General features: G+C 37.9%; 1 protein-coding gene across 1 annotated transcript in view; it reads right to left on the bottom strand.

The window, feature by feature from the left end:
• The window catches only part of LOC111147385 (CAS1 domain containing 1), a 56,020-nt gene extending 38,461 nt beyond the window's left edge, over positions 1 to 17,559 (bottom strand). The window contains exons 1-3 of the mRNA XM_022503389.1: positions 17,258 to 17,559; positions 9,623 to 9,719; positions 8,929 to 9,049 (exon numbers count right to left, since the gene is read on the bottom strand). Of these exons, the coding sequence (XP_022359097.1) occupies positions 8,929 to 9,049; positions 9,623 to 9,719; positions 17,258 to 17,390 (351 nt within the window). The 5' untranslated portion in view covers positions 17,391 to 17,559. The remainder of the gene's footprint in view (positions 1 to 8,928; positions 9,050 to 9,622; positions 9,720 to 17,257) is intronic.
• Between the last annotated feature and the right edge of the window lie 1,172 nt (positions 17,560 to 18,731).

The raw sequence follows: 18,731 nt of genomic DNA, 5'->3' as shown, positions 1-18,731 counted from the left end.
TGCGATACACTACATTAATAAAAGAAAGGATAAGAACCATATGATCCTCTCAATAGATGCAGAAAAATTATTTGACAAAGTACAGTATCCTTTCTTGATTAAAACTCTTCACAGGGGTGCTTGGGTGGCTCAGTGGGTTAAGCCTCTGCCTTTGGCTCGGGTCATGATCCCAGGGTCCTGGGATCGAGCCCAGCATTGGGCTCTCTGCTCAGCGGGGAGCCTGCTTCCTCCTCTCTCTCTGTCTGCCTCTCTGCCTACTTGCGATCTCTGTCTGTCAAATAAGTGGATAAAATCTTTAAAAAAAAAACAAAAAACAAAAAACTCTTCACAGTGTAGGGATTGAGGGTACATACCTCAATATCATAAAAGCCATCTATGAAAAGCACACAATGAATATCCTTCTCAATGGAGAAAAACTGAAAGCTTTTCTCCTAAGGTCAGGAACATGGCAGGGCTGTCCACAATCACCACTGCTCTTCAACATAGTACTACAAGTCCTAGCCTCAGCAATCAGACAACAAGAAGACATAAAAGGCATCCAAATTGGCAAAGAAGAAAGCAAACTCTCACTCTTTGCAGGTGATATGATAATTTATGTGGAAAATCCAAAAAGACTCTATCCCAAAACTGCTAGAACTCATACAGGAATACAGTAAGGTGTTAGGATATAAAAACAATGCACAGAAATCAGTTGCATTTCTATACACCAACGGAGAGACAGAAGAAAGAGAAATTAAGAAGTCAATCCCATTTACAATTGCACCCAAAACCATAAGATACCTAGGAATAAATCTAACCAAAGAGACAAAGTATCCATATTCAGAAAACTATAGAATACTCATGAAAGAACTGAAAGACACAAAGCAATGGAAAAGCATTCCATGTCCATAGATTGAAAAAACAAATATTATAAATGTCTATGCTACCTAGAGCAATCTACACATTCAATGCAATCCCTATCAAAATATCATCAACTTCTTTCACAGAAATGGAACAAATAATCCTAAAATGTGTATGGAACCAGAAAAGACCCTGCATAGTCAGATGAATATTGAAAAAGAAAAGCAAAGCTGGTGGCATCACAATTCTGTACATCAAGCTCTATTACAAAGCTGTAATCATCAAGACGGTATGGTACCAGCAGAAAAACAGACACATAGATCAATGGAATAGAGAGCCCAGAAATGGACCCTCAACTCTATGGTCAACTAATCTTTGACAAAGCAGGAAAAAATGTCCAATGGGGAAAAAAAAACCAAAATGGTTGTTTCAACAAATGGTGTTAGGAAAATTGGACAGCCACATGCAGAAGAATGAAAATGGACCATTTCCTGACACCACACACAAAAACAGACTCAAAATAGATGAAAGACATAAATGTGAGACAGGAATCCATCAAAATTCTTGAGGAGATTACAGGCAGGAACCTCTTCGACCTCAGCCACAACAAATTCTTCCTAGAAACATCACCAAAGGCAAGAGAAACAAGGGCAAAAATGAACTACTGGGACTTCATCAAGATCAAAAGCTTTTGCACAGCAAAGGAAACAGTCAACAAAACCAGAAGACAAATGACAGAATGGGAGAAGATATTTGCAAATGGCATATCAGATAAGGGGCTAGTATCCAAAATCCATAAAGGATTTATCAAACTCAACACCCAAAGAACAAATAATCCAGTCAAGAAATGGGCAGAAGACATGAACAGACATTTCTCCAAAGAAGACATCCAAATGATCAGCAGACACATGAAAAAGTGTTCAACATCACTTGGCATCATGGAAATACAAATCAAAACCACAATGAGATACCACCTCATATCAGTTAGAATGGCTAAAACTAACAAGTCAGGAAACAACAGATGTTAGCAAAGATGAGGAATCCTCCTACACTCTTGGTGGGAATGCAAGCTGGTGCAGCCACCCTGGAAAACCATATGGAGGTTCCTCAAAAAGTTAAAAACAGAGCTACCTTATGACCCAGCAATTACACTTACTGGGTATTTACCCCAAAGATACAAATGTAGTGACCTGAGGGGGCATATGAACCCCAATGTTTATAGCAGCAATGTCCACAATAGCCAAACTATGGAAACAGGTTAGATGTCCATAGATAGATGAATGGATAAAGATAAAAATATAGGGGTGCCTGGGTGGCTCAATTGGTTAAGCAACTGCCTTTGCCTCAGGTCATGATCCTAGAGGCCCAAGATCGAGTCCCACATCGGGCTCCCTGCTTGGTGGGGAGTCTGCTCTCCCTCTGACCTCTCCACTCTCTCTCTCTCAAATAAATAAATAAAATTTAAAAAAAAAATCTACATATAATGGAATATTATGCAGCCATAAAAAATGAAATCTCGCTGTTTGCAACAATGTGGATGAAATTAGAGGGTATTATGCTAAGCAAAATAAGTCAACCAGAGAAAGACAATTATCATATGATCTCTCTAATCTGTGGAGTTTGAGAAACAAGTCAGAGGATCACAGAGGAAGAGAAGAAAAAATGAAATAAGACAAAACCAGAGAGGGAGACAAACCATAAGAGACTCTTAGTCTCAGGAAACTAACTGAGGGTGGCTAGAGTGGAGGGTGATGGGAGAAAGAGGGAGGCTGGGTGATGGACATTGGGGAGGGTATGTGCTATGGAAGTGCTGTGAATTGTGTAAGACTGATAAATCAGAGTCCGGTACCCGAAACAAATAATACTTTATATGTTAATAAAAAAAAATAAAACCCTTGTACATCAATTTATTGTATTTATATATATCAAATATTATGTTTATTATTTTTGTAGAGTCTAGGCCAGTTGCTACAATGCACCAAATCTAGATTATAAACAGCACTGATAGTTACCTTCCTGCATATGTTTCTTAATAAATGAATAATTAAGAGTTTCCCTAATAATAGTTCTATAGGTTCACAGGCTATACAAATGTACACCCTCACATGATAATGGACGTTATTTTCTGAAGTGTTTCTAACAATTTATACTCTCACCAGCAGTTTGAGATACAGAATCTTTAATAAATCTTGACAAACTTCATATTTTTTGCCACTGTAAAATTTAATTTGTCACTAAAGTAGGTATATGATGGTATCTCACTATGGTCTTCATTTGAAATTTCCAAATTACAAATGTTTAAACACCTTTCAGATTTACACTAGGATTTATGTTTCCTCTTCTTTGAAATGCCTGGTCATGTTTTTCTTCTTTTGTTTTCTACTGGATTGTCTTTTTTTTTTTTTTTCTGAATCCTTGTATCTCTTGGATGTATATTATAAATATCTTCTAGTTCGTAGCTTGCTTTTTCTTCTATAAGGTATCTTTTTTTTTTTAAGATTTTATTTATTTATTTGACAGAGAGATCACAAGTAGGCAGAGAGGTAGACAGAGAGCGAGATGGGGAAGCAGAGAGCCTGATGTGGGGCTCAATCCCAGGAGCCTGGGATCATGACCTGAGCTGAAGACAGAGGCTTTAACCCACTGAGCCACCCAGGCACCCCTGTAAGGTATCTTTTGATGAACAGATTCTCTTAATCATAAGGTATGGGAATTTATCCATCTTTCATTTTATGGTTAGCGCTTTTTGTTTCTTATGTAAGAAACTTTTCCCTACTTGAAGTACTGAAGATATTCCCTGAATTTTTTTTTTTTTTTTGCTAAAGGTTTAAAATATTTAGCTTCCATATTTAAGTCTAAATTTATCTAGAAATTATTTTACTTGATGATGTGAAGGTAGGGGTTCCAATTTCACCTTTTTCCATCTACATAACCAATTGCCTCAGCATCCTTAATTGGACAGACTTCTTTTTCACCAGGGATCTTTAATGGCATCTCTGTTATTTATTAAGTCTTTTTATACTCACGTATTTATTTTATGTTTTTTAAATACTTATTTAGTTGGGGGAGGCGGAGAAATCTCAAGCAGACTCCCTACTGAGCATAGAGCTTGATGCAGGGCTCAGTCTCGGGACCCTGAGATCACAACCTGAGCTGAAATCAAGAGCCAGACACTTGACTGGGCCACCCAGGTGCCCCACACATGTTTATTTTAAAGCTCTAGATCACGTTCCATTGGTTTCTTTGTTTAGCTCTACCAATACCACACTGCCTTAATTATGACAGAGTTAAAATAAATCTTGATATTGGAAAATAAGACTTTTCTGCCTTTTTCTTCAGACCTGTTGTGGTTATTCTTGGTCCACTGCTCTTCCACACAAAATTTAGAATCAGCTGGTAAAGTTCCACAACATATCCTGTCAGAATTTTATTCAAATTACATTAGATCTATAGGTCAATTTAGAAATAACTGGCATCTCTACACTATTGATTCTTCCCATTCCAGAATACAGTACATATCTCCCATTTATCATTTTAAATTATGCTAGCATAAAGTTTTATGATAATTCTACATACAGACCTTCCACATTGCTAGGCTTATTCCTATGTACCATATGGTTTTGTTAATATTATACACAGTAATTTTTAAATGAGTTTGAACTCTATGTTCCTGGTATATAGACAAGCACTTCATTTTTAACAGCTTTATTGAGTTACTACAATTAATTTTTGTATGTTCATCATGGTATCAGTTATCTAGTTAAAATTTTTAATGTATCTAGTAATTTTCTATAGATTCTTCAAAGTTTTCTTTGTAGATAATTGTATCATATGAAATTCTGAGTCTATCTCTTTCCAATCCTTACATCTTTATCTTTCCTCGGGTAAGACCTCTAATACAATTTTGAATATAAGCAGAAATAATGGACATCCTTGTATTCTCTTTGAATATAACACAAGTATGTCTGACATTTCACCATTCAGAACATTTACGGTGGGCTTCTAGAATTTTTATCAGGTTAAGTTATAAAATAAAGGAACTTATCTAGTAGAGAAAGAATGATACCACTTCTCTGATACTGTTGTGGCTTGGTTAATGGCCCAATATGTTGTCATAAAGATTCCACGTGTGCTTTGAAAAAATATATTCTCTGATTTTTTAGTGTATTCTTTAAGTATTGACCTGTTAAGTTCATAAAATCAGCATGTTACTAGTCAACTATATGCTTAGTAATTTCACTTGTTCTATCATTAAATGCATGAGCAGTGAGCAATTCTCTCACTTTGATGGAGGATTTGTCAACTCTTCACTGTAATCATATTAATTTTGCTTTATACATTAAGGTTAATTTATTTCATGCCCACGAGTTTAAAATCTTAGTGATTTGAAACTTTTGTCATTAAAAAGTATCTGTATTCTTAATAACACTTTTGCCTTACAATCTATTGTCTTATATTAATATGCCTTATCTTTCTTTAGTATTTGTCTAGTAAATCTTTTCTCATTTTTAATTAAAACCTTCCATAGCTTTTTGTTTTAGATATGTCTTTTTAAGCAGCTGAAAATTCTTTTTTTTTTTTTTTAAAGATTTTATTTATTTATTTGACAGAGAGAGATCACAAGTAGGCAGAGAGGCAGGCAGAGAGAGAGGAGGAAGCAGGCTTCCTGCCGAGCAGAGAGCCCGATGTGGGGCTCGATCCCAGGACCCTGGGATCATGACCTGAGCCGAAGGCAGAGGCTTCAACCCACTGAGCCACCCAGGCGCCGCTGAAAATTCTTTTTAAAGCCAATCAGAAAATCCGTGTTTACTTGACAAGGTTAGACTACTTGCACTTATTTTGATTATAAATGTTTTTATCGTTGTACTTTTTGATTTCTATCTCCCTCACACAGTTTTTTTTTTAATATATGTGGAATATATATAAAAATGATTTTTACATTTATGGTTTTTTACATATATGGTTTTGTATAGGTAGATACGAACACATGTGTATGAGCATATACATGTGTGCGCATGTTATGTATGTGTAGGACATATATTTGGCATTAGAGGAGTTTGGTTTCAAATTTTTTCTTCTTCTGGTTTGGAATTCATACATCCTAATTCTATCCTTTTAGCCCTTGCTCTTGATATTTTACTACCATCTTTAACTTAAGTTCTAAAGTAAGATAATACCTAAAAGAACAAAGAGGAACTTTAGAAAACTTTGTGATCATATCCCTCTGAACTTACATGCTATTATTAGCCAGTTCTTTAATACTGTCTTTTTATAAAGTGTAAAAAGATATTATCATTTTATACACTTTCGATTTACATATCTCCTTAGGATTTTCTTTAACCATTGCTTTTTATATTTCAGATCATTTTTTCTGAATTATTTCCCTTCTTCCATTTATGCTTTAGAAAATCCTTTATTATAAATCTATCCAGCAGTAAACCCTTATTGCTTTTGTTTATCTGAAAATGTTCTAAATTTTGAGAATAGACATTTGTATGCTAGGTACACAATTCTAGATAGAAATTTCCTTTGTCTTAGAAGTTTAAAGTTACTATTCTAGTGTCCTCTGGCTTCCAATATTACCACTGAGAAATCTGCTGGCCCAAAGCTTCGCCTTCTACATACAAAGCATTGCAGCCTTTGGCATCTGTCTTCAGGCCAGCCTGAACCTCCACTGAGTGCCTGCTATTATTGTTCCCAACTCTGGTTTTGACTCATGGTTTTTCCTTTTCTGGAGAGTGTCTCCCATTTCCTCAAAGTCTAGAAATACATCAACAAGTATATATTTTTTAATCCTGGATCTAGCTGGTTTGAGGTCGAAGGGGCCCCCAGAGTATCTAGTTTGTACTCTACCTGAAAGCAACACAAACAGAGCTTTTTTTGTTTGTTTGTTTTACTGCAAGGCTTCTCAAGTTTTTAATATCCCAGCCTAAAGTAAAACCATCTAAAAGGGAGACATGATGTCCAGCTCTGCCCAAATTTATTTGACCAGAGCTTTTTGCAGAACTAGTCTTCCACAAAATGGAATTTGAGAAAAGAGTCCTGTTCTACAGCGTAATTTTTTTTTTTTTTGCCTCAACACGGAGAAGAAAAATTCAAATGAATTATCTTCAATACTCCTACTCTTCCCAAAGAAACCCATACCAAGGCTAAAATAATAATAATCAGCCTCTACAATATGCCAGGTTTTGCAAGACACAAGAAATGTATTTTAAAAATAATAATGATAATACACAATCTCTGTCTTCAAGGTGTTCAGACAAGGGAACTAAGTAAAATACATTTCGGCAAATGTTCCACCAGCAGTTTGAACTAGTTTCTCAGCAACTGTTTCTCTTAGACTAGGACAAACTGTCTTTGTTTCTTTTTTAAATGCACACAAATCTAAATGTATCTTTTTTTATTATTGTGGGTTAACTGAGCACCTCTAGAAAATAAAGACTGGAAACCTAGTGTTATAACCAGGGCTCTGAAACAATGTACCATATTGTACCTACTTTTGGCTGTAAACTAAATCATAGTTTTGTTTTGTTTTGTTTTGTTTTTGTTTTTGTTTTTAAGTAACTGCTGCCAAATCCATTATTCCAATTTTCAGAAATTCACACTAGCCTAGAAATATTAAAACTGCTTCTTTGAAGTTAGAAATCTCTCTACTTTTTACAAGTTCACTGAAAGTATTTTACTTTAAAACTGTGATAATCTCATATCACGAAATAGTTTCAACCTTTCTGTATAATTTTGTGTCTATAAATACAAATGAAAAATACAATTACAGATATCAAAATATCAAATATCAAAATAGTGGACTTTATCACTTACCCTTGTTCAAATTTAAAATCTATACTAGCCTTTCCTAGTGGACAGAATCTCGAATAGCCAATGGACTCTTCTCACAGGAATAGTTCCCAAGGATGTAGTGACTATGTTGACTAGATACATACTTAGCTGGGAAGTCCCTCATTTTTCAACTCCTTACCACAGGGCAAATTGAGGGGAACAAGCAGATTTTCATCATAAAATCATTACCTATTCCCCCTACAATTCTAAACATTCTTGTATTTTACTTTTCTCTCCCTGCTATCACCCACTCCCAATCATCTACAGTTGAAGACAGGGACTGGAATTTTGGACCACTTAAAAATGTATAAAAAGAAAGACAGGATGAGGTAATCCACAAAATATTAACTAATCAACAAATTAACAAATATATGTAGAGAGATCCATTCTTGTTAGTTTTCAAAGACAGATACATTTTTAAAATCAGAAATTTTCTATAAAAAGAGCAGAAATTTGTCGCATTGTTGTTTCACGTATACAGTATAATTGCCCAGTGCTAGCAAAGCTGCAGAAAATTAGGTCCTGATGGACATTGCTAATAGCAGTGTAAATTAAAATAGTTTAGCAATTTAATCAGTAGTTTTAAAAATGTTTGTATTCTTTAACTTATTTGCATTACAGAGATTCAATTCTACAGAAATAATCTAAAAAGCAGAGTTTTCATGCAAAGATGTAATCAAGAATGTCCTTTTTTTAAATTGTAAAATTAAGAAAAAATAGAAAATTACAAAAAGAAAATTATATAAAATTATACATATATCCACTCAATAACACATTGCCATTATGAAGATACTTATATTGATTATATAATAATACGGTGAATTATGGTAAGTGGTGGGAAAAGAAGCAAGACATAAAATTGTACATGCTAAAAGATTACAAATTATCATTTTTTTAAGCGATTAAAAAGAAATATGGCAAAATATGAAAAGAAGAATGAGGGATATTTGCTCTTAGTGTTCTTTCTAAGAAATTCTAAAATGTTCTTCTACTGAAAGAACTTACTATTTCTGAAAATTAGTAGTTTACAGTATAAAAGGTTTACTAATACCTTATCCACCACTTCTTCTTGTGTTCTCCATTATGTTCCCCATTATGGCTACCATCCCTTTTCCCCTCCACCTTTCCCAAAACCAAAGTAAAACTTTTATAGTTCTCTTTGTTAATGTGGAGAGGCATATTCCTCCTATAACTACCCAGTTGGTTAACTTCTAAAACAATACCCTAATGAAGAGAATAGGTAAGTTTTACCTTATTTCCTTCTTCTTTGAATTGGGGATTGATTATTTTTACGAAAGAATAAAACAGCTGACGAATTCTTGAATCGCCAATAAATGCAATATGTTTATCTACAAGACAGTTCTTTGCTTCACTGAAATCAACAAAGAAACATTAATTGCAGTAATAAAATCAGCATGTTGGCATTTCAAAGCACATAGTTTGTGAAGAAAGTAGTACAGGATTATCATACACACACTTACGTTGTTTTAGAGATAGGTGGCCAGGTTTGTTTAACCAACCAGCCCATGGACAATAAACTAACTCTACAATGATCAATAATTACAGCCCTCATTTATTAAGTGTTTAAGAGGCACTTTAAGTGTATCAAGTGCTTTATATCTGTCATCTCAGAATAACTCCATGAGGTAGATATTCAAGCCCTAAAGCTACAGTCCTTCACTCACAGGCTACTTACTGCCTTGGGCCTGATTCTCTCTCACCCAAGTTAAAGAAGCTTGGACAATTTATTTCCCTAATGCTTTTGGCAGGAATCTTCATCTGGGCTCGCCCCCACCTCCACCCCCACCCCGACTCTGTCAGCAATTCTCTACCATCACAGAGAAAAGTACCATATAGTATTTTCTTTGCTTCAGTAACCACTATCCACTAGATATTAAGACCCATGCTAGAAAAGAAAACAAGCAACAAAATGAAGAAACCTTACCTGATTTTGTATTTATGCATCATACAACTGTGAGGTTGCCAAACTTTCTCTCCGAGAAATCTGCCACTTGAGAGAAGGTATTCGCATGAGTCATTGCCTGTAATGGTTCAACAAATAGTGTGGTAAACTATAGTCATATTTTTGTATGTTGATTATCTGACCTCATGTAAGCTCTCTGAGATGAAAAAATACAAAGTTTTCTATGCTTCACTATACGTTCTAGGTGGATATTACTCATCCATTAGAAGCACAGAAAATATCAATACATTAATATTCAAGAGGATAAGAGCCACTAATGACAGATGCTTCACTGTAGAAGGGACCCCTAATTTTTAAATGCTATATTTTTAAATGCTATATTCAGAACTGCCTTCTGCTTCAGGTCTTTTTCTAGGGACATGATCTCAAACTAGTCCTTATATCTGTTTACCACTCCTAGTTGAAAAAGAAAAGTTTAAGGAATAAAAAAGAAGAAATGGCTTCTTCAATTACTTTATTCAATTACTATAATGTATAATCCATTTGCACAACTGGAAAAGCAGTAATGAAGATATTTTATATAAACCTATTCCCTGATTTTCACAACTTCCCTGTGAGGAAGTATGCTAGCCCTATTCTGTAAATGTACAAACAGAAGATTTATTTAAGAACTTCCTATTGAGCTGACCAAAATTTCACCCTGTTATAATTTACAAAGATAAGACTTAGAACTATGTCAGCTACATGGTGGCTGAAGGTATATAGTATTGGTATCAATAACAAATATAGATTTCACAGTTATTAATATTCAGCCTCTCTACTTCTCTTGATGTTCTTGCCTTCCTTTCTGCTCATCAGCCAGCCAACTCCTCCTAGTTTGGTTGAGGCTGTCATGGTTTCATACAGAAAGTTCCACACCTGGGAAACCCTTCAGTTTTGTATAAATGGGAGAGATGGTCCCCCTTTTTCCTTTGGCCATTTTATTGGACATTAGCTTACATGACTCAAGGAGTTTAAAAGGGAGTTGGAGGCATTAACAAAAGTCCAAATATGTCAAATGGATAAGGGAAAAACAAGATATTTAGAAAAGCCATGGGGTTACAATAAAATATACGTATTATTTAAATTACTTTCTAGTTCTTTATTAAAAGTCACAAATAGTTAAGGTCAGGAGAGAGGAACACTATGGCACAAAAATGGTACTGAATCATTTAGGGTGGGGACAGAGAACACCCAACAATATTTAAAGTAGAAGAACACATCTCTTTTCCCCGCTGGTTATCCATTTATCTGGCCAACGTACAGATAAAAGGTGATACAAATACAAGATAGGTATACATAAATAATGAAGGTGCTGTTATTTCAGTGTCATAAATTCTAAAATGGAACAGGAAGAGAAAGTGAAAATACTGGATTGTTGTGCTGGTAGAAAACAGGATAGGGAAAGCAAAAATATAAATTATTTAAAATTTTGCAATTATATATGTAGCCTGTGCAGGGTTTTATTTTATTTTTTATTTTTTGGTATTTAAAGATTTTTTAATAACATCTCTGTAAGAAAACAATAAATAATCAGTTCTTAATTCTTTCCAATTATTAAAAACTAATTCTAGTTCTAAAAAACAAAATTAAGATACATAATCAAGAAGGAGTAAAGAAAGGACTATAAGAACACACAATTAAGTTTTTTTCCTAAGAACATCCTTCTGCTTCATTCCTTTATAATGGTTCTATATTAAAAATCTAGTAAATGTTTAAAATTAGAATGAAAATACCACACTTATAGCATTTCTAACTCTTTAAATACATCTACAAACCAAGCAAAAAGTTAGTAATTTGTATTTTCTAAAAAACTTAATAGAAGTTGCAAATAACTAGGCATTAATTCTGTGGACTTTTTCTTCCTTTTCTTCCTTCTATCTCCCTTCCTTTTGTTGTTGTTATTTAATTATTGTTTTTTTAATAGAATTTGAAACAGAAACACACCTTCAGCTGTGGAATTATGTTATTTGTTAAGTATCTACAGGGTTTTCAATATGGTTTTATGAAGATGGAAGTACAATACCAACATCTTAAAATAACCAGTCTTTTCTCTACCAGAAAATGTGTTTAAAAATGCAGAGTTCTTTTTTTCCTCACTACTACCACTCACACATTGTTTTTTAGTAGTTCAGCTAGTGGGATAAAAATAGCTATAGATTGATGAATCCATATTGCGCCCACCCCCTAAACAGATCTGGAGTTGCCACTAACCAAAAGGCACTAGAAACATCGTATTTTAGAAACCACTGGTCTCGGGACACATGGGTGGCTCAGTCAGTTAAGCGTCTGCCTTCAGCTCAGGTCATGATCCCAGGGTCCTGGGATTTAGTCCAGCATGGGTCTCCTTGCTCAGTGAGGAGCCTGCTTCTCCCTCTACCTGCCACTTCCCTGCTTGTGCTCTCTCTCTCTCAAAATAAATAAAATCTTAAAAAAAAAAAAAAAAAAGAAAAAGAAACTACTGGTATTTCCAGGAAAGAAACTTTTAATTTGCTACTGAATGCTAGTTGATGATGACGCTTCTTAATATATTTTATGATGCAAAGTTTTTTTTTTAGTAATCTTTGTATCTGAAATCGATAGCCTCTGTATAGTATTGGTTGAAGTTCCGTCAGAGGACAGAATGTTTATCAGCTATTTTAATAGATAGAATCTAATATAAAGAACTGTTAGAAAAGTAAAAGAACTGCTAACTAGACAACCGAAAAGGCAAGAGACTTTCTTATACTTGTCTGAAAAGTAATATAAGTAGTGGTGATAATAACTACTATTTAATCTAATTGAAGATAAATTAACCTAATCTAAAAAAGAAAACTCCCACAAAACTCCAGACTCTGAAACAAGCTCCCTTTTCCTGAGAGGTATTTTTGGACCAAATCACTAAATGTAATCTAGATGTTAAAATAAATTTAAGTCCCACATCTTTATCATGTATACTAAGTATACATAAATATCTGCTGGCACATATTTCCCTTTCAAAATCTACCCAGAAAAACCCCAAACAAAAGAAAACAAAAAAATCCCAGAAAAATCCTTTTCATTTGTCTCATATAATTTTGAGAGCTAGTTTAAAACAACCAGTATGAGATGCAAGTTGCCAAGTGCTCGGATGAATCAAGCTAGAAACAAAACCAAATAAAATACAAAAAAACTATACACACATACAACTAAAGGGAGAGAACTATCTACTTCAGCTATCTCCAATACTAAGATTATCTAGATGAATGGCTGTCCTCCTCCTCAGTCTATTATTTTAACCATAAGCATTTTGTTAATCCAAAGTCTCAGGTTTTTATGTATAATTTTTCTATAATAGAAAGATACTAAAAACAACCTGGACCCGGACCCGGACCCCAGCAGCAGCTTGCGTCAGGCCCAAGTAAGTAAAAAGACAAACACGTGTTAAAAAAAAAGGCTGAAAAACAAAATATAACAACTAAAGAAAACATCTAATGTGCTAAGTAAACCATAACTTGTTTTTCCCTTTCAATAGAATACCTCTGGCATTCTGCACCTTAGACTGCCTAAATCATCCTACCAAAGCTATCTGTTTCATACTACCAACCATGAAAATATCAGACCACAAAGTTTTTAACATGATTTGTGTAATGTTTGTTTGCCCAAAATTCAGCAAGGTCACACTTTGGTCTGTGTTGAAAAATCACCTTTTATATTTTTCTTTTGACAAACTAGGAGTGGCCTCTATTACAGATGCTGTCATACAGATCAGGATCTTTCTGGCAAAGAGAGAAAAGGCTAAGAGACCAAGAGTTGCTTCCTTCTTACTTTAATTTCTGAACTTTGAACTCATTTTTCTCCCAAACATGCCATGATATTTAATATTTGCATTTAATATGCCTGGTGACAGAAAGGAATTAGATCTCAAGAAAATTAAGGCATTTGAGACAAGTTTATCAATTAAAAAATTAAAATTTATCCAGATTGGAACTACCCTTAAGGCTATAGCTATTGGCCTCTTGTCACGGAAATGATGTTTTTAATCTGTAATCACAATATTAATGGACATTTTGTGATTTAGTAATATTAGAGATGGAGAAAATTCAGAAAAATATAGTTAATAGGATTATTATTTAAAATGTCATTCTACCACTTTATATGAAAGTAATATTAATAATAAAGAAACCCCTCAGGGCGCCTGGGTGACTCAGTGGGTTAAAGCCTCTGCCTTTGGCTTAGGTCAGGATCCCAGGGTCCTGGGATCGAGCCCCACATCGGGCTCTCTGCTCCGCGGGGAGCCTGCTTCCTCCTCTCTCTCTGCCTCTCTGCCTACTTGTGATCTCTGTCAAATAAATAAATAAACAAATAAATAAAACCCCTCTATCTTCTAAAGTTGAGATCAGAACATACTATTAGAACATGAAATTCAATGAAAACCAAAAGAACCAAATAAAAGGGGAAAAACAAAAGGAAATAAGGACTTTGAGAATCTACTTGTCCAATTATGGTTTATGGAGTTCCTTCTGTATGTTAAGCTCAGATGATTTAAAGATGCATAAAATGCCCTTGGAAGCTCACAGTTTGTGTGGGGAAGATGGATACAAATTACTATGATACAACGTAGTGTGTACTCATTGCTATAGAAACACTAGATTCCTAATTCTTATTTCTGTGGTGGTGACATTTGAATCAGACCCTGAAAGAAAAATCTGCACTTTCTTTTAAGGAGAGAGGTCACTGCAGGCAGAGAAAATTAGGTATCTGTGAGATGCATAAAAGGGCAAAGCATACTTAGACTGTGAGACTGGAGTTTAGAAAGAAGGGAAAAGATAAACATAGGTTATAAAAAGTAAGCTGGTCAGATTTTGAAGTTTTACAAATTCAACTTTTAGAAAACCATTTTACTTGAAAAAGAAAAGGAAAACTCTTGATTGGTACTGTGAGGCTGAATTAGTGTTTCTAAATGATTTAATCCATGTCCCTCTGGAAAATGCTTTCTCACTCCATCTTCTATACATCACCACTGTCTAAGGAGCTCTGAGAAAGGCAGTCTATAACCTAATGGCATGAGGTGGACTAACTGGGTTGTAAATCCTAGCTCAATCACTGACTAATTGTGTGTCCTTAGGCAAGTTAACCTCTCATGCCTCATCTTTAAAATGTAAATAATACCGTAATTCGCTGGATCTAAGACCACTGATTATAAGACACATCACTATTTTATGTAACACTAGGAAAAAATGTTATCAATTAAACTTTGACATGTAATAAAGTTTTAAGAATTTGTCCTGATTGCAGAGATGTCAAAAATGGTGGGGTGGGAAGAAATATGGTAATTTCATCTACTTCACGGAATGGTTGTAAAGACAAAAGGAGTTCAAACATGTAAAACCCTTAGTAGAGCAGCATCTGGCATATAACAAGTACTCAAAGTTAGCATGTAGTGTTTACCAAGCTTTACTTTCTTTGGTACATAATTCTTTCTTTCCTTTTGATAGTTTGTAAAGCAAGAGATACTGAAGATGGGTATTCGAGCTGCATTCACTCTACCTTGCCTGAGGCGTCTGCACACCCACACACTGGAGATTTTAACATAAAGCATAAACCTCTGTATCTAATGTAAAGTCCTTTTTTATTCTAAATTTATGATAATGCGATTCAAGTGTAGGGTTATCTTTGTGTGAAGAACATTACATCTCACTCAGTTTGACTCTGCCAAAGCAGGAGGATGTCTAAAAACTTCTTGGTAGGATCATTATTTTTCCCAAACAGTCTCTGGCTCAAGTTCTTGACATTCAGTCTGGGCAAGTACACACACCAGGTGTACTGCTTCACACTGAAGACACCGAAGCACCTACGGAAGCTGATGACTAGCTTCTGGCCGAGGCTTTATAAACAACCCCAGATTGCTACACTGACTCATAAAGTTCCATCTGACATTCTGTTTTCTCTGCTGATGACAGATCTTGAAAGGATGAAATACAGAATCTAACCATAATAATTAGTGCCCAAGCTTATCAAAAGACAAAAGCACAATAGAAAAAGAAAGGGGGGGGGGACCAGATATTTATCTTTAGCCCTGTGGCACCACAGAACATTTACCCTCACACAGACAAAATCGAGTTGGGTTACTGTCATCTTATAACAAACATAAAAGGATTAATAGTAGTTAGGAAATTCTCTTCAAAACAACCTGGAGTGCATCAACATTGCTAGTTTCACTTTACATGTGAAAGTGTCTGACTTCTGTTAGACCCACCCAGGATGAACTAAAGCCCAGCCAGCTCTATGGCTGTGACCTATAGGAGGGTGAAAGAGAAAGGCCAAAGGGTATAAAGAATTTATCTTTTAAAATCGGTTCAGTGCATTTAAATACAGAGATATTCATCCAGTACAGTACTAAAGATTTATAATCCTCAAGAATTGCAGGGGGAAAAAAAGTAGCAAAACTGCTCAAAATACCCTACACTTTGAAAGATCTCCTGGGATGAGAACAGAGCTCCCCAATACCCCACTTACTGGATATTTTGCCAAAGTGGGTGCAAAGTTTAATGGGAATAGCGTTAAATGTGCACCTGTCCATTACACATTACATCTTGACCAATTAATCTCATAGTCACCCAGAGCTGTCCAGATAATGGCTTCGATAATACTAAGAGCCAAAAATAAAAGATCCTATCATTATTAATTTCCCTCAGCTTGCCAGCCTCTCTGCTAGTGGCATTTTAACAGAGAAAATTAAAAAAAAAAAAAAAAAAGTCAATCAACAAGGACAAGTAAATATCCCTTGATTACTGAAAGATAATTCGTTTTGAAATAAGGTCATATTTCCTTTTACCCTTCACACCAATTTCAAAACCCACACGGAAGGCCTCCTTTCAAACTGCTTCCAACGTAGTAACTTCCTTGCACACCTCGACTCCTGTCAACCCAAAACTTCTTTTCTATCTGCCCCAGCGCCTTTACTTTGTAAAAAGTGTGCAACCAGACCCTTTAAACGTTTCTGAATCACAGAGGCTGGGTGATACCTCCTCCATTTGGCCAAGGGCATCTTTTGCCAGCTGTCGCCCGGGCGGCAGAGGAAAATGGGGAGGCCCTTGCCGCTGTCCAACAACAGCTCGGCTCTGCAGTACAGGGCAGAGACCGGATTAAACAAAAGCCAAAGAGCCGGACCCCTAGGGCTCAGAATAGACGACCCCAACTCTGGCAAAGGTGCCCCTGGCCGGGCGGCCTCCGCCTTCGGCATCCCCGGTTGGCCCCCGAGGTCCGAGGGTCCGACCTGGTGCACGCGAGGCCCGGGCCTGGCGCGGCTCCCCGGCCCAGCTCGCGCAGGAGCCCGGACCCCGAAAGCAGCTCGCGCCAGGCCCGGATCTGCTGCCAAGACCGCTGCGCTGGCGGCTCTGGGGCCCCAGGACCACGGGCCCTTTTCTGGGGGCGGCCCGCACTGGGGTCCGCTCAGTCGGCCAGGGGCACCCGGGCCGCAGCCGGGGGCACCTGGGGGCACGTGGGGGCACCGCCTCCCCGCCTGCCCCGCGCGCGGGCTGGCGGGCGGGCGGGCGAACGCGTGAGCGTGGGCGTGTGTTGGGCGAGGGGGGCGGCCTCCAGCCGCCGCGTCGCCTCCTCCCCCGGCCGGCCCAGGCAGGGGGAGGGCCCGCTCACCTCGGTAGCGGCGGGAGGCGAGGTGGCACGCTGCGAGGAGCAGCACGGCCACCAGCGCCAGCACCTTGGCGCTCCTCACGCTGAAGTAGTGGTTGATCTCCCGCTTGCCCAGGTTGTAGGCCAGAGCCGCCATCTTGGTTCCTCCATGACAACAGTGCGCGGCGGAGCGGGGAAGGGGCGCCGCACAGGGGCAGCACTGGGGCTGCCGCCGCCGCAGCCAAGCAAGGAGCCGCTGCCAGCCCCCGCGGCCGCCACCCGCGCCTCCCGCCGGGGAGCCTGACCCCACCGCCGCGGCGCCCCGGGCCTCCACCTGCCCCTCCTCGGCCGCGGCCGCCTCGGCGGCTTTATCCCAGCCTCGCCACCCCTGCTCGGCAGTGCCGGTTCCCCAGGCGCCCTGGACGCCTGTCTCCTCCCCTTCCTCCTCCTCCCCTTTAGCCTCCTGTCTTAATAGCGGCTGCGCCTGCGAGGGGGGTCCGGATGCCCAGTGCTCCGGGGTCGTGGTCCCCAGACCGCTCTCCGGGGTCACCGGGTCATGGGCCCTGGCGGGCGGCGGCGGTGGCAGGGACATGAGGATGTGCGTAGAGAGGACAAAGGGTCCAATTTAGCCCAAAAGCGAGTCCTGGGGCTTTCTCCTGTCTCTCTGGCCACTACCTGAGCCCAGGTTGGAGGTAACAGAACTACAGGTCACGTTATTCTACTCCCCCCTTCCCCAACAGACCCTTTTCCTTACCTTTCTACGCACCCCCCGCCCCAACCTAACCAGGTGGATGTGATATTCCTGGCGTCTGGTCAGTCTGGCTGATCCTAGATGCTTGCCAGGTGTTGAAATTGCTGATAGCCGGAGCACCCAACCCACGAGGACCAGTCAACTCTTAAACTTACTTTCTTGCTCCATTTCTCTTGAAACTTAAAAAAAGAAAAATTGCCCAGTTCCAGTGGGCGAAGGTACACCAAAGTACAGAGTAGAAGGTACAGAATGAGCCTAGCTTGGTGTAGGTGTTGAGGGGAAAAGATCCTCGCTCTTCATTTGTATTTACGTAAGGGTTGGCTAGGTGGGTGCGCCAGACATTAAAAAGTGTGCTCATGACAATCATTCCTGCTCCTAAAGTTGGTTAATGTTTTGTGGTTATCGATAAAGCAAGCATGCCTTTGCTTTTATTAAGTGTTAGCCCTCACCCACTTTTTTTTTTTTTTTTTTTTTTTTTTTTGGTCTCTCCTGTGCTGCCCTCCAGATGGAAATTTACATTGCTTTCCTATCTATTTGCCTTGTTTAAAGTGAGTCACTGGTTAGGTGGGGTGTTTTCAAGTATTCTTTACAACTTTCCCATTCAGCCGTTCCTGAACTTGTGTTTATAAACCCCTCTTAAAATTATAGAATGTAAGATTTGATGGGACTATTGAGATCTTGTCATCCCAACTCTTTTCATCCAAGAACTCCTTTTATTATGTTTTCATCCGTGGACCCCATATCTTG

The sequence above is a fragment of the Enhydra lutris genome, unplaced genomic scaffold, assembly GCF_002288905.1.
Source record: "Enhydra lutris kenyoni isolate GAN:26980312 unplaced genomic scaffold, ASM228890v2 scaffoldscaffold16, whole genome shotgun sequence".
NCBI classification, from domain to species: domain Eukaryota; kingdom Metazoa; phylum Chordata; class Mammalia; order Carnivora; family Mustelidae; genus Enhydra; species Enhydra lutris.
Note: the sequence above shows the minus strand (reverse complement) of the source record. Positions and strands in the feature narration are given on the sequence as shown.